At 44.2% G+C, this 16,022-nt stretch overlaps 1 protein-coding gene across 1 annotated transcript in view; it reads left to right on the top strand.

Moving 5' to 3' along the window:
• LOC114219429 (uncharacterized) overlaps window positions 1-8,216 on the top strand; it is a 51,757-nt gene extending 43,541 nt beyond the window's left edge. Inside the window, exons 4-6 of the mRNA XM_088017495.1 lie at window positions 2,908-3,086; window positions 3,740-3,774; window positions 7,038-8,216. Coding sequence (XP_087873621.1) covers window positions 2,908-2,997 — 90 coding nt within the window. The 3' untranslated portion in view covers window positions 2,998-3,086; window positions 3,740-3,774; window positions 7,038-8,216. The remainder of the gene's footprint in view (window positions 1-2,907; window positions 3,087-3,739; window positions 3,775-7,037) is intronic.
• The last annotated feature ends 7,806 nt before the right edge of the window (window positions 8,217-16,022 follow it).

Here is a 16,022-nt window from a genome sequence, read left to right as displayed (position 1 = left end):
TGTGTGAACAGAAGTCTCCATTTATCTAGGATAAACACTTGGGAATGCAGTTTCTGGGTTGTGTGGTAGTTGAATGTTTAGTGCTTTATGAAACCACCAAACTGTTTTCCAGAGTGGCTGTACCATTTTACAGTACTACCCACAGTGTATGAATGATCTGGTTTCTCTGCATCCTAACCAGCATTTGGTGTTAACTTTTTATTTTAGCCATCCTGATAGGTATGAATTTCCTTAGTAGGTATAGCACCTGCGTGGCACAGTCAGTTAAGCATCCAATTCTTAGTTTCAGCTCAGGTCATGATCTCAGGGTCCTGGGATGGAGCCCTACATCGGGCTCCATGCTAAGTGTGGAGTCTGTTTGAGATCCTCTCTCCCTCTCCTTCTGCCTCTCCCACTCGTGCTGTCTCTCTCTCTCTCTAAAATACATAAATAAATCTTAAAAAAAATAGTTACAGTGCTATTCAAATGACCTATTTCATTTTGCGTGAGTTGTGTTAGTTTGTGTTTTTCAACAAATTACTCCATTTCATCTAAGTTGTCAAATGTGTGTAGAGTTGTTCATAGTATTTTTTAAAAAATCATTAATTTCTCTTGCCATTTGCAATGACATGGATGGAGCTAGAGAATATTAAGCATAAGTCAGAGAAAGACAAATACCATATGTTTCCACTCACATAGGGAATTTAAGAAACAAAACAAATGAACAAAGGGAAAAAAGGAGAAAGAGAGAGAGAGGCAAACCAAGAAACAGACTCTTAGCTATAGAGAACAAACGGATGGTCACCAGAGGGGAGGTGGGTGGGGGGATGGGTGCAATAGATGATGGGGATTAAGGAGGGCACTTGTGATGAGCCCCCGGTGATGTATGGAAGTGTTGAATCACTATATTGTATTCCTGAAACTAATATTACACTATATGTTAACTAACTGCAATTTAAATAAAACCCTTTTAGGGGCGCCTGGGTGGCTCAGTTGGTTAAGCGACTGCCTTCGGCTGAGGTCATGGTCCTGGAGTCCCGGGATCGAGTCCCACATTGGGCTCCCTGCTCAGCAGGGAGTCTGCTTCTCCCTCTGACCCTCTTCCCTCTCGTGCTATCTCTCATTCTCTCTCTCAAATAAATAAATAAAATCTTTAAATAAATAAATAAATAAATAAATAAATAAATAAAACCCTTTTAAATTTAAAAAAAATAAAAATCTATTTCTGCTATTTGTTATTTCCTTTCTTTTGCTTTGGGTTTATTTTGCTCTTTTTCTAGTTTCTTTTTTTTCTTTTAGATTTTTGTTTATTTATTTGACAGAGAGAGATAACGAGAGCAGGAACACAAGCAGGGGGAGTGGGAGAGGGAGAAGCAGGCTTGCCGCTGAGCAGGGAGCCCAATGCAGGGCTTGATCCCAGGACCCTGGGATCATGACCTGAGCCAAAGGCAGACACTTAACAACTGAGCCACCCAGGCGTCCCTCATTTTCTAGTTTCTTAAATGGGAGCTTAGAAGATGGATCTGAGACTTTTCCTCTTCTCTAATATGTGCACATAGTGTTATACATTTCCCTGAAAGAGATATTTTCTATTGTATAGGGAAACCTTAGTGTACCTGCCATGTGTATAGCTCCCTACTGAGGAATTCAATTCAATTCAGCAAATATTTATGGAGTGCTTGGGCCAGGCACTGTTCTAAACCCTCAGTATACATCAAGGAACAAAACAGACAAAGATCTCTGTCTTTGTGGAACTCGCATTCTAGCTGGGGGAGACACACAATAAATAATAAGCATCATTTAGACTATGTTAGAGAGTGATAAGTACAGGAACAAAAAGTACTAAAGGATAAGAGGGAAGGGACATGTGTGGAACTATAGTGTTTAATACTCCAGTTCTGACGTACAGCATTTGATACTAAAGGTATAGTATTGAATATGTTGGTCAGGCAGGCCTCTTGGAGAAGGTGAGATTTGAGTAAAGACCTAAAGGAGTTAGTGAGGCCAGTATCTGGTAGAAGTGTGCTTCAGACTGATGGGACAGCTAGAGCAAAGGCCCTGTGGTGGGAGCTTGCCTGGACTATCTGAGGAGAAGCAAGGTGACCAGTGTGACTAGAGCGGGGTGAGCAAGGGGGAAGTGGTAAAGATGAGGTCAGAGTATAATGGGGGCCAGGTCTTTGGGTCTTGCTCTGAGTGAAATGGGGAGCCATTGCAGTATGTGAAGCAAAGGAATGACATGACTTGGTTTAGGTGTTCAAAGAATCACTCTGGCTGCTATGTGAGGGATAGACCATGTGTAGAAGCAGGTGACCTCTTAGCAGGCTACTGCAGCGATGCAAGTGAGAGGCAGTGTGGCTTGGAAGAGAGTGCTAGCCACGGGAATGGTGAGAAGTGATTACATTCTAAATCCATTCTGAGGGGTGCCTGGGTGGCGCAGCTGGTTAAGCATCCGACTCTTGGTTTCAGCCCAAGTCGCGATCTCAGGGTGGCAAGATTGAGTCCCACGTCAGGCTCTGTGTTCAGCACGGAGTCCGCTTGAGACTCTCTCTCCCTCTGCCCCTCCCCCATGCACGCTCTCACTAAAATAACTAAATAAGTCTTTAAAAATACATACATACATACATACGTACATACATTTTAAGAGTAGAGCTAATAGGAGTTCTTCATAGGTTGGACTTGGGGCTTTCGAAAAAGCTAGGTATAAGGATAACCAGCTTGATCCAAATCCTTAAAGGTAGGTGACCGCATTCCATACCATATGCACCCTTCCTACCCCTACAACCCTGCTCACAGCTTATTGGACGATGGCAGGCACTTACCTAGGAATAGCCGATCAATAGGCTGGACATTAGCCTATAGAGTGTCCTGGGCACAAATGTTTTGTCCAAATAAGTGGCAGTTAACTGTGCCAGTGATTTTCTCTTTCAGGATTCAGAACTGGAGAAACAAGAAAAGACAATGTGTGAAAGCAGTAGCCGACAGACACGGAGAGAGGCAGTATTCAGACTTCATGAGTAAGCAGAAGCTGTGAATAAACAAGAGCTCTGAGCGAACAAAAGCCACGAGGCAGCACAAAGGTACACAAAGTAACGACGGAGTGATAGAAGGTAACTAAGAGAGCATCAGATTCTCAGGAGAAAGAGTCAGTGGCCAGGCCTGGGTCAGGGGCCAACCCTGGAGCCAGAGGTACAGTCACCTCCTCTGTTACCAGGGGCGGGGGAACGGCACTAGACAGACAGAGACTACAGGTGTGCCCTAGCGTGTCACGTCAGGCTGGGATCGGCTCTGTGGAAGCCAGAACCACACATGAGCCCAAAGTCCGAGGGTACGAGAAAGCCAGAGAAAGGAAAGCTGTCTCCCGAGAGAAGCAGAAAGTGTAGCAGACACTCAGAGAGAAGCAGGGATGGCAGATGATGCAGCCACATGAGATAACTGCACAGCATCCCACCTTCCTGTTTCAGTCCCATCCCGGGATGGAGGGGGGCATCCCGGCTCGGCTCGTCCCTGCACTTCAGAGCCCCTGGAGAGTACCTTTTGTTTCAGTTCGAACTACCTCCTTTTCTACTTGAGCTGGTGGGAGTAATTTTTGGTCTAGGCTCCAGGGATGGTCCATTTAGCTGGAAATTTCTTGCTATTTACTTATGTCTCAGGATCGAGCATGGCAGACAAGGTACAAAAGGTGAAAATGCAAATATTTGGGTAAAGAACTAGCTGGAATCATGTGAAGCATTTTACATACCTTGTCTCCTTTAATCTGTAGGGTCAGAGAGGTAGCATTCCGGAGGCTCACAGTGGGTAAGTATGGCCCACCTTCGTTATTCACTGAATCTGAATTTGCAAATTTGCCTTTGCCTACTCCCTAAAATTTATTTGTCACCCCACATCAATACCCGAGGTGCTTTCCCAGTGTTCACAGATGTGTGCAGAGTGGTGAAAAAATTGAATTGTTTTAGGCACACGTTCCCAGCTAACATCAAAAAGGCAATACTCGGCCTTTCTGTTTCAGCTCCCACACTGTTAACAAGGTTCCCTTTTCCAGTCTATTTAGTGCCACATTTTTCACATTTTGTGCTGGTTGTTGGTGACGTCACTATTTCAGATGGCCCCCAGGTGTAACGTTGAAGTGCTGTCTGTGCTCCTAAGCACAGGAAGGCCATGACGTGCCTTACAGAGAAAATGTGTTCGGTAAGCTTTGTTTAGGCAGGAGTTATAGTGCTGCTGGTTGTGAGGTCAGTGTTAATGAACCAATAATATGTATTAAATTGTCTGTCTTTAAACAGAAACAAACATAAAACGAAGTTATACATTGACTGGTTGATGAAAATGTCATGACTGGGGGCCCACAGGAATCTAACCCTGTATTTCCTGGGACTAATAGTTCAGTATTTGCTAATTCAGTATTGTAGCGACTTTATAGAGCATAACTACCATGAAAAACAAGAATCCACTGTACCATGGGCAGCATCAGTAGAACAGTGTGGATGCCCAGCTCCAAAGCCATGCCTCTCTGATTCTGGACACCTCATGCTCATTCCATTCCACCATGCCGTACTCAGCTTCCAGTGCTCCTTCCACTGCACAATGCTGCCTTCTCTAGAACTTGTTGCCTAGGTGGGAAATGAACAGGTATGAAACGACCATAGAAACCATAGGAGGATCTGCAATAAGGCTGGGACAGTAATATGTAGCACATTTGTCCTCACTCATCCCTTAAATATATGTGGCAGGCATCGTTCATCTCCCACAGCCCCTTTTCCTGCTTGAGCCTTGATGGAGGTTCCACAGTCCTGAAGACAGGATTCTAGGCAATCACTACCAGCTAATCAGAGTTGGCATGTTAAGATGAAACGTTTAACTTCCTTGCATGATAACCGGCGTCCTTAAAGATTAAGCATATACTCGGAGGATCTGAGTTGCCAGGCTTAAGGAACTTTAGAGTTTAAGCACATGTGTCAGTCTGTTTCAAAGCTTAGACCCCCTGGTAGCTCTGAGTGTCTGGTGAACTCTCTTTGGAAAGCCTTTCTGGATTTCTTTACGTAGGACTTTGCTCCTGAAAGATGCATCTTTTTTTTTTTTTTTTTAAGATTTTATTTATTTATTTGAGAGAGAGAGAGAGAGAGCACAAGATGGGGGGAGCGGGAGAGGGAGAAGCAGACTCCCCGCTGAGCATGGAGCCCGATGCGGGACTCGATCCTGGGACTCCAGGACCATGACTCGAGCCGAAGGCAGTCGCTCAACCAACTGAGCCACCCAGGCGCCCTCCTGAAAGATGCATCTTGATGGGAACCATCTTTCTCGTTCATCTCTGAATCACCTTGCCTAGAGCACTGACTGGCATACAGTTGGTGCTCAGTGATGTTTGTTGAACAAAGGCCCAGGCACCTAGACTGACACCTATCTTCCCCAGGGGGAAAGAGCTCTGATGTAGGCTAGCGACAGAATGGAACCCTTACGGGCACAAAGCAGGGCAGGCACGGCCGGGGGGGGGGGGGGGGGTTGGAGCTTTTCAGGGGAAGCAGTCAAGAAACTGTAAATGAAACTGAACTGGAGCTGCATTCTGTTGAATCTCTCTGCCGCTTCTTCATTTCTCTTCATGCGCTCTCCTATGGCTTACCTCTTTACTTCTGGTACGATGGATCTGGGAATCCCAAGCAGAACTGGGGTGGAGGCATGTAGGGAAGAGAAGTCCTGGAGTATGGCTTGAGCTGGGAGTTAGTTTTGACTCTGAACTAAAGGACCCCAGCCTTTAGCTTCTAGATCTGCTGGGCACCAGTGCTGCCCATTCTTACACAGGGCTCATGATGCTTACCACTCCATCAGCCTAGCCCGGTCCCTGTCTTCCTCGGCCCTCTCTCCTTTCCCCTTCTCTCCTCCATCAGTCATGGCAGATGGGGTTTGAGAGGGAATACGGAAGAGGGGATGGGAAGTCAGGCCAGGAAGAGAGGGATTATTTGACTGGGAGCCTAAGAAGGGAATGACACTGAGTGCACCAATATAGCATGGGAGTTAGGGTGGAAAAAAAATGTTCGATTTCTGAACCACGTTTGCTATTTTAGTACTGGAGGTGACTTTCAGTCAGAATCTCTGCCCTGGTGTTGGGAGAGCTACAGGAAGCTGGAGCTTCCAACTGTGGAGAAGTACTGTGGTACTCAAGGCCATGGGAGACAGTGCATGGGCTTTGGAGTTAAGGTTGAGCTGGGTTTCCGCTTGCTAGCTGTATAATTTAGGGTAGGTTCATTAATCGCTCTGGATTTTACTCCTTGTATCTGTAAGATGAAGATAATAATAGTATGTACCTTATGGGATCATAATGACTAAAAGAAATGAGGTTTATCAAGTTTTGTGAAGTATGCTTAGGAAACTCAAATGATATCTATTGTTATTAATAATATGATCGTCTTGTGTTATTCACTTGCATATAGGTATTTTTTTTTCTTCTCAGCTCTGAGGATGGAAACAAAATAGACTGAGTTTCTGAGAATTTTCAGGAGGAAGACAGGCACTCAGACAGTCTATCTGAGAAGCAGTTCTGATAGCTTAAGTGTCAGGAAGCCTGTAGAATTCCCCAGCAGAGACTATAATGGGGGCTCCGGAGACCATTAGTTTCCAAGATCATAGCGTAACTGACTAGGAAAGTTTGCCCATATTGTGTGCTGCCCTTTCTCTACAGGTCCGGAGTGTAAGGAGCGGCCAAATCCAATATAGCCAACAAACAAGCCAATAAGCCAGAGAGCTGGCTGTTAAGCTACCGTAAGCCCTGACACATTTGGCTTTACCTCTCCAGTTTCTGTAACATTTAGTTTCCCACCGCTGGGCTCACTGGTACAAAATCCCCCGACCCCCCCAGTTTTTGCCTATCACCCGTTGTATTAGTTCTTTATGCTGCAATTACAAATGATCACAACCTTGGTGGCTTAAACAACCCAAATATATGATCTTATAGTTCTAGAGATCAAAAGAGCAAAATTGGCCTCACTGGGCTAAAATCGAGGTGTCAGTAGGGCTGTGTTCCTTTCTAGAGGCCCTGGAGGGGACAGTCTTTTTCCTTACTTTTCCAGCTTCGAGAGCGCAGCTGCATTTCCTGGCTCACGGCCCCCTTCCATCCTCAAAACCAGCAATGGCAGGGTGAGTCCTCACATGGAGTCACTCCACCCTCTATGTCTGGTATCACATTTCCTTCTGACTTTTCTGCTTGCCTCTTCTATATTAAGGACCCTTATGATTACAGAGGGCCCACCAGAATAATCCAGGATAATCACCTTCTATTAAAGTCAGCTGATTTGCACCCTTAATTCTATTTGCAACCCTTGCCATGGTGCCATGAGTTCCCTTGCCCTTTGACGTGATATATTCATAGGTTCCAGAGATAGGGTATGTATATCTTTGGGTTCTCTTACTCCGCCTTCAACAACCATTATCCATTATGTGCTGCTCTCTGCTTCTAAACCAGAATTTAGAATTTAGTAAACTCCCTCAGATCCCAGGCTCGAGCCATCTTCTTTATGATGGTGTCCACGAATCCCATGCTGGAGGAGTTGTTCTCTGGCCTCACTGGCTCCCTTCACCTAATCTGACCTTTATATAAACTAACCCGAGGTGCCACACCCTGAGCCTAAAAGTACTCTGGTTGCTTTCCCCAAACTGGTGGGTAGGAGAAACTTTTTTATTTCTTCACATTCAGATTTTTTATTGTGATAGCCAGCTCATAGATCCAGTTTTTCTTTGATGGAATGTTTTCAAACGTAAGAAGCTCATCTGTCCATTCTGTGTCACAGCCTTATCTGATAGTACTTTCATTAGCTCGATTAATGCCTGAGGACAGTTTACACAAACTACAATGATCATTAGCTACCAGTTCCTAAAACTACTCAGAGGTGCCTATACTGTTTTAGATATGTACATAAAGGCACACTCATACCTTCTTAGATACATGCATGAAGGCACACTCATCTACACACACAGTGATCAATGTGGTGGGAAAAAGATCTTAAACATCTGTTAAGATGTGCTAGATGTCCACAGGGTAATGTATGGAAGTGTTGAATTACTATATTGTACCCCTGAAACTCATATAACACTGTATGTTAACTAACTAGAATTAAAATAAAAGCTTAAAAAAAAAAAAAGATGTGCTAGATGTCATCTTAAGGGGAAGGAAACATTTATTGAGAACCTGCTTTGGTGTTGGAAACTTTTTATTTTAAACTTACTTTAATTCTCATTATAACACAGGAAAACAGCTTTTATAATCTCCCTTTTACAAATGGGAAAATTAGGGGCGCCTGGGTGGCTCAGGCGTTAAGTGTCTGCCTTCGGCTCAGGTCCGGGATCAAGCCCCGCAACAGGCTCCCTGCTCCGCGGGAAGCCTGCTTCTCCCTCTCCTACTCCCCCTGCTTGTGTTCCCTCTCTCACTGTGTCTCTCTGTCAAATAAATAAATAAAATCTAAAGAAAAAGAAAAAAACAAATGGGAAAATTGTGGCCAAACGTCACATAGCTAGTAAGATCTCAACATTTCACGGCTGGACCGCCTGTTTCTAAAACTTTTTTTTTTTTAAGATTTTATTTATTTATTTATTTAATTGATAGAGACACACACACAGCGAGAGAGGGAACACAAACAGGGGGAGTGGGAGAGGGAGAAGCAGGTTTCCCGCCGAGCGGGGAACCCGATGTGGGGCTCGATCCCAGGACCCTGGGATCATGACCTGAGCCCAAGGCAGACGCTTAATGACTGAGTCACCCAGGCGCCCCAGAAGAAAGGCTTCCCTGACCAGGAATCTAAAACTCTTTTCTTTCCCCTTCACCTGACCAGCCTTAAAGCAAGGGAATGGACCAGAATGGGGATGTTCAAACTGAGATGACTATGGATAGAGCCCTAGAGTTTTATGGAGGTACCCAGACACTGCTCACATGGGAGTGAAGGTGCTTGGTAAGAGGCAAGCTGAGTGGGCTGGGCTTTGGCCTCTTCCCACCTACAATCAGGCCAGCTCTGCCATTATTAGTTCTACATATTGGGATGCAATGTAATATTTCAATAGAAAGAAAGATGGGATGGAGTTCTGCTAAAATAGCCTCTTGAAGGCCATGAGACTGAAATCTGACCACCACTTCCCTGTAATTCTGGACGTCGGTCCTAATTGTCCCCAGTTAATTAACCAGTTCTTCCAATGCCAGTGCCTGGGGTTTTCTCTGAGAGTGATTAGGGGCTTTGCTCTCTAGAATGAAAGAGGTCATCTCAGTTAGTGAGTGATACAAGAATTATTAAGGTAGAGAAGAAGCAAGATTCTCCAGGCACTTTGCTGCAAAGCAGAATGAATATAAGCTGAGGGCAGAGGGCAAGTCCGATTCATGTTAAAGACAGTGCTGATCAGGATCTAGACAGTGGAAGATTCTACAGAAAAGAAAACCGTCACAGTGATGGGGAATAGGGTATGAGGATGTACACAGATATTTTGAAAATCGTCCCTTTTAGGGACTATATGTGGTTAGGATATTGATATGCTCCCTTCTGAGAGTCTGCCTTGCCATGCCACCAGTTGGTTTATAATGAGTCAATATGAGACTCTCAAAGCAAGTTCAGTCCCATTAGAGTATCGTTTATTTAACTCTGTAAAGGAGATAACAACTTTGAAAATTTTAAGTCAACACCTCATAGGCCACAATGTCTGGGGTAAGTCACTATCTTAAGACAAAAGATCATATGTGGAATTTAAGAAACAAAACAAATGAGCAAAGGGGAAAAAAGAGAGAGAGAGAGAGAGAGAGAGAGGTAAACCAAAAAACTGACTCTTAACTATAGAGAACTGATGGTTACCAGCGGGGAGGTGGGCAGGGGGATGGCTTAAATAGCTGGTGGGGATTAAAGAGGGCACTTGCTGTGAGGAATGCCGGGGGGCTGTGTGGGAAGTGTTGAATCACTATACTGGACACCTGAAACTAGTATTACACTGTATGCTAACTAACTGAAATGTAAATAAAGACTTAAAAGAAAAAGAAGACAAAGGATAGAATGAAAGCTACATTTTCTCTTCTTTGAGGGGACACTCTTACCCCTGCTTCCCTGAGTTACTAAATACTAAAATTAACTGACATGTATTGATGGAACTCTTGAATCTTTACAAGCACTTGAGTCTTTAACAGAGCCTCAGACTGTCCTCCCCAAAACACCTGGCTCCTCTCTCCTAGTAATAGGATTCCCAAGTTATAGCTGTGCCCAAGGCTGCCTGGCATTTCCCAGCCTCCCTTGCAGCTAGATATGATCAGGCAACTAAGTTCTTGTCAGTGAGATACAAGTAGAAGTGTTGTATGGCAGCTTCTGGCAGTTGTCCTCAAAAGATAAATGGTACATGCCCTTTGCCTCTTCTTCATCCCATCCTCCATCCTGCTTCCTGGAACACAGATGTGATGGTTGCCACCCTAGTTACCATCTTGGACCACGAGAGCGAGGGCCACACTGAGGAATGAAGAACAGTGAGATGAGCTGGGGGTCCCACAGGACATTGTGGAGAAGCTCTGCATTTTCTAACTCAGGACTTCATGTGAAAGAAAAATAAAATATTGCTTAAATCACTTATATTGTATTTCTGTTTCTCACAGCCAATACTAATACAAACTGATATGCTCTACTTACTAGGTATAATATTATTCTGGTTTTACGAGAAAACTGTGGCTTAGCCAGATTAAATCATTTGTGAAGGTCACCCAACTAGTAGATGAAGGAATTAGGGTCTGAATCACAGTTTTTGCAAAAGCCCATGTGCTTCCCACCTCCTCATTGTTCACTGTCAGACCATGAGGGTGATAGTGTTTAAATTTCTCTGGTTGACAAGAGCCTTTCAGCAAAGCCCTCTGACAGTGTCTGGTCATGAGACTACAGTCTTCAACTTGCCCCTCCATCATCTCTTTCAAAAGTAAAATCCACAAGTCGTAAGGGTCATGGTGAGACTCCATTGCATATCGCCTTGAGAGTCCTGGGATGTCACAGCAGCCCCCAGGCATCTGATTTACATGAAGACTCTTTTTTTTTTTTTTTAAGATTTTATTTATTTATTTGACAGAGAGAGACACAGCGAGAGAGGGAACACAAGCGGGGGGAGTGGAAGAGGGAGAAGCAGGCTTCCCATGGAGCAGGGAGCCCCATGCGGGGCTCAATCCCAGGATGCTGGGATCATGACCTGAGCCGAAGGCAGGCCCTTAACCACTGAGCCACCCAGGCGCCCCTTGCATGAAGACTCTTAGGTCTGCCAGGAGAAATGGTGGAGAGGTCCATCAGAACCAATGATTGGGGCCCTAGAGAGATGGTTGACACCCTTGAACACAGAGTGGATGATGAAGTAGGCCCTAATCCTAGGAGGAAGGCAGATGCCTGAGGCTGGAAAATCAGAGGACTAACTTTCCCTGTTTTTTGAAAGGATTTTTATTTTTTTAAGTAATCTCTACACCCAATGTGGGGCTTGAACTTACTACCCCAAGATCAAGAGTCAGGCAGACCCCACCGATATCTTAAGGTGAGAGTTGGGTGGTGCTGAGCAGTGGAAGGACATATCCATCTTACTCTGGCACAAATCAGATAGGTGAGGGAGGCTGAGATAGGTGGTATCATCAAGGGAGTCCCAGACCAAATCAATTCTTCGTTAATGAAAAGAGCTTCATGGTTATCTGGGTCCAAATGCTCTTGTTTAGATGCCAGACTACCTATGATTTGTTGGAAATACTTTTACTCTGCAGAGGAACAATTTCATTCTTTTTTTTTTTTTTAAGATTTTATTTATTTATTTGACAGAGAGGCACAGTGAAAGAGGGAACACAAGCAGGGGGAGTGGGAGAGGGAGAAGCACGCCTCCCGCAGAGCAGGGAACCCGATGCTGGGCTCGATCCCAGGATCCTGGGATCATGACCTGAGCTGAAGGCAGACGCTTAACGTCTATTTTAGAGTTCTATTTTAGAGTTGGAGAAAGCTGTGGTGTGATTCAGTAGACCTAACATTGGTATGGTGATCAACGTTGGGGGACAGAGGAGGCAAATTGACAGCACGAGCAGAAATGATGGAAAGGGAGAAAATGGACCATCTTGCTCTTGACTGACTTGCTCTTGACTTGCTCATCTCCATCAAGGGGAGAATCACACCAGTGGTGGATAAGGGCCCGATGGTTGGTTTATTGGAAGACCTAATAGAGGCATGACCTGGGGCTCATCTGACAACAGATTCCTTAGGAACTTAAGGGGATATTAAAAAGCTATGTTTCGGGGCCCCTGGGTGGCTCAGTCATTAAGCGTCTGCCTTCGGCTCAGGTCATGATCCCAGGATCCTGGGATGAAGCCCCACATCGGGCTCCCTGCTCCATGGGAAGCCTGCTTCTTCCTTTCCCACTCCCCCTGCTTGTGTTCCCTCTCTTGCTGTGTCTCTCTCTGTCAAATAAATAAATAAAATCCTTAAAAATAAATAAATAAATAAATTTAAAAAAAGGTATGTTTCCGGGTGCCTGGGTGGCTAAGCGGTTAAGCCTCTGCCTATGGCTCAGGTCATGATCCCAGCATCCTGGGGTTGAGCCCCATGTCGGGCTCCCCACTCAGGGGGGAGTCTGCTTCTCTGCCCCTGGTCCTGCTTGTGCTCTCTCTCTCTCTCTCTCTGTCCCAAAGAAATAAATAAAATCTTTTTTTTTTTATTATGTTAGTCACCATACAGTACATTATTAGTTTTTGGTGTAGTGTTCCATGATTCATGGTTAATAAATAAATAAAATCTTAAAAAAAGCTATGTTTCATAAACCAGACATAAATGGACAAATAGTGTATGACTCCACTTATAAAAAGTACATAGAGTAGTCAAATTCATAGAAACAGAAAGTATAACGGTCTGGGGCAGAGGAAATGGGGAGTTGTTTTCATGGATATGGAGCTTTAGTTTGGGATGATGAAAAAGTTCTGGCGATGGATAGTGGGGATGGGGCAGAGGAAATGGGGAGTTGTTTTCATGGATATGGAGCTTTAGTTTGGGATGATGAAAAAGTTCTGGCGATGGATAGTGGGGATGTTGCACTCCAACGTGAATGTACTTAATACCACTGAACTGCATTCTTAAAAATCATGAAATGATAAATTTTGTGTATGTTGAGCACACATACAAAAAGATATGTTTTAATGTGCAGGGCATACAGTTTTTCTCCAACTTCTACCTCCCATTAAGGAGAGGGAGCCCCAGATAACCTTGCACTGTGGCTAGAAATCCTGTACCTTTTGCTCATTCCTGCCTTGACCCTGTTTTCTGTTCTGTTTCTGCATTTACTTGCTCCTGACATTGGGCTTCCATTTCTGACCATTTCCTTGTTCCTTGGGCTTAATGCATATTTGGTATCTAAGGCTCATTTGCTGACATATATTCTTGGAATACATTTGCTCTTTTTCCTGTCTCAATTATATCCCAAATGCTCTGGGGAACTCTGTACCACAGCACCCTGAAGGTGTCCCTACCTCCTGGGCCTCACTTTTGCTTGTGGCCCTGCCTGGCCTAATCTGGTCTCTCTCAAGGGCAGATCAGATACCTAATCACTCAGGCCCACACTGCTGTCTCTCTTCCCTAACCCCCAGATTCTAGGATCTACAATACTTATCTACATAGTTCCTTGTGACACTCCTTGAGGGAGTGATAAGAGCTGAGGCCAGAGCTGACCAGGCCACTCTGACCAGCCCCAGAGACTGGAGAAACTAGCAGGCAGGCCCATGAGTGCACAGTGGCTTATATGGCTAGCCTAAGAGTCAGGTGGTTCTAGTAGCAGGACCCACAGGCCATGTTCTGTTTTGCTTTCTTTCCTGCTGTTACCCAGATGGAAGCTGAGGCTTCCCTGACCAATGAGAGCTAGATGAGATGGTCTCGACTACCTGATTCCACACCATGGAGTAACACAAAGCTTTTCCCAGCCTTTTGGGAATTTTCAGAGGTTTCTACTTTCTTAAACCTCTCTGCCTCCAGCCTTCTGCATTGGTTGTGCTAGCTCTAACTCACCCCTGTTCAACCCAAGTTTTTTGGTTTTGTTTTGTTTTTTGTTTGCTTTAGATTAACTTTATTTTTTTTGTTGTTTTTTTAATTTAAATTCAATTAAGAAATATAATGTATTATAATTTCAGAGGTAGAGGTCAGTGATTCATCAGTCCTATATAATACCCGTTGCTCATTACATCACATACCCTCCTTAATGTCCATCACCCAGTTACCCCATCTCTCCACCCCCCTTCCCTCCAGCAACCCTCAGTTTGTTTCCTATGATCAAGAGTCTCTTATGGTTTTTCTCCCTCTCTCATTTCATCTTGTTTTATTTTTTCCTCTTCCCCTATGATCCTCTGTTTTGTTTCTTAAGTTCCACATATGAGTGAGATCATATGATAATTATCTTTCTCTCTTTGACTTATTTCACTTAGCATAATACCCTGTAGTTCCATCCACATCGATGCAAATGGCAAGATTTCATTTTTGATGGCTGAGTAGTATTCTGTTTGTATACACGCGTGTGTGTGTGTGTGTGTGTGTGTGTGTGTGTGTGTGTGTGTGTGTGTGTATGCCACATCTTCTTTATCCATTCATCTGTCGATGGACATCTGGGTTCTTTCCATAGTTTGGCTATTGTGGACATTGCTGCTATAAACATTGGGGTGCAGGTGCCCCTTTGGATCACTACATTTGTATCTTTGGGGTAAACCCCCAGTAGTGCAGTTGCTGGGTTGTAGGATAGCTCTATTTTCAACTCTTTGAGGAACCTCCATATTGTTTTCCAGAGTGGCTGCACCAGCTTGCATTCCTACCAACAGGGTAGGAGGGTTTCCCTTTCTCCGCATCCTTGTCAACATCTGCCGTTTCCTCAGTGGTTAATTTTTGCCATTCAGACTGGTGTGAAGTGGTATCTTACTGTGGTTTTGATTTGTATTTCCCTGATGCCGAATGATGTTGAGCATTGTTTCATGTGTCTGTTGACCACTTGTATGTCTTCTTTGGAGAAATGTCTATTCATGTCTTCTGCCCATTTCTTGATTGGATTATTTGTTCTTTGGGTATTGAGTTTGATAAGTTCTTTTTTTTTAAGATTTTATTTATTTATTTGACAGATAGAGACACAGCAAGAGAGGGAACACAAGCAGGGTTAGTGGGAGAGGGAGAAGCAGGCTTCCCACTGAGCAGGGAGCCCAATGTGAGGCTCGATCCCAGGACCCTGGAACCATGACCTGAGCCGAAGGCAGACGCTTAACAACTGAGCCACCCAGGCACCCCCAAGTTTGATAAGTTCTGTATAGATTTTGGGTACTAGCCCTTTATCTGATAAGACATTAGCAAATATCTTCTCCTATTCTGTGGGTTGCCTTTTGGCTTTGTCAGCTGTTCCCTTTGCTGTTCCCCAAAGCTTTTTATCTTGATGAAGTCCCAATAGTTCATTTTTGCCTTTGTTTCCCTTGCCTTTGGAGGTGTCTAGCAAGAAGTTGCTATGGCCGAGGTCACAGAGGTTGCTGCCTGTGTTCTCCTCTAGCTTCCTGTCTCACATTTAGGCTTTCATCCATTTTGAGTCTATTTTTGTGTAGGGTGTAAGGAAATTATTCAACCCATGTTTTGTCAAGAGCTAGAAAACAGCTTTTTCACATGTTACTCCCAACTAAAAAATCTGTGGGTGTTACATAGTAGTAGGTATTATTACTACTGGTTTACTGATGGGGAAACTGAAGCACAGAGAGGACAATGAACACTTACAATTTGGTGGACTTTACTAAACCTTTTCAGGGCAGGTGCTGTTACATTGTATGGTACCCCATATAGCCCACTGCCATCTTGTATGACTTCTCTCCCCATTGCTTTCTCTACCCTAACTTTATTCATCCCACAGGGTCCTCCAAATTTCAGATTCTCCTTCCCTTTTATGCAGAGCAGATTTCCACTCTCACACTTTATACTGTCATAAGCAGTTATCCAAATATTTCTTCTCAAGCAGTTAATTCTCCCCTAATAGGAACACTAGTGCTAACCTTTAACTTAACTGTAATATAATTTTCTCTGCTATTACGT

This window comes from Eumetopias jubatus, unplaced genomic scaffold (genome assembly GCF_037043125.1).
Source record: "Eumetopias jubatus isolate StellerSeaLion01/CBP00866 unplaced genomic scaffold, mEumJub1_p1.0 scaffold_13, whole genome shotgun sequence".
Lineage (NCBI taxonomy): Eukaryota > Metazoa > Chordata > Mammalia > Carnivora > Otariidae > Eumetopias > Eumetopias jubatus.
The sequence above is the reverse complement of the archived record's forward strand: the minus strand, read 5'-3'. Positions and strand labels throughout refer to the sequence as shown.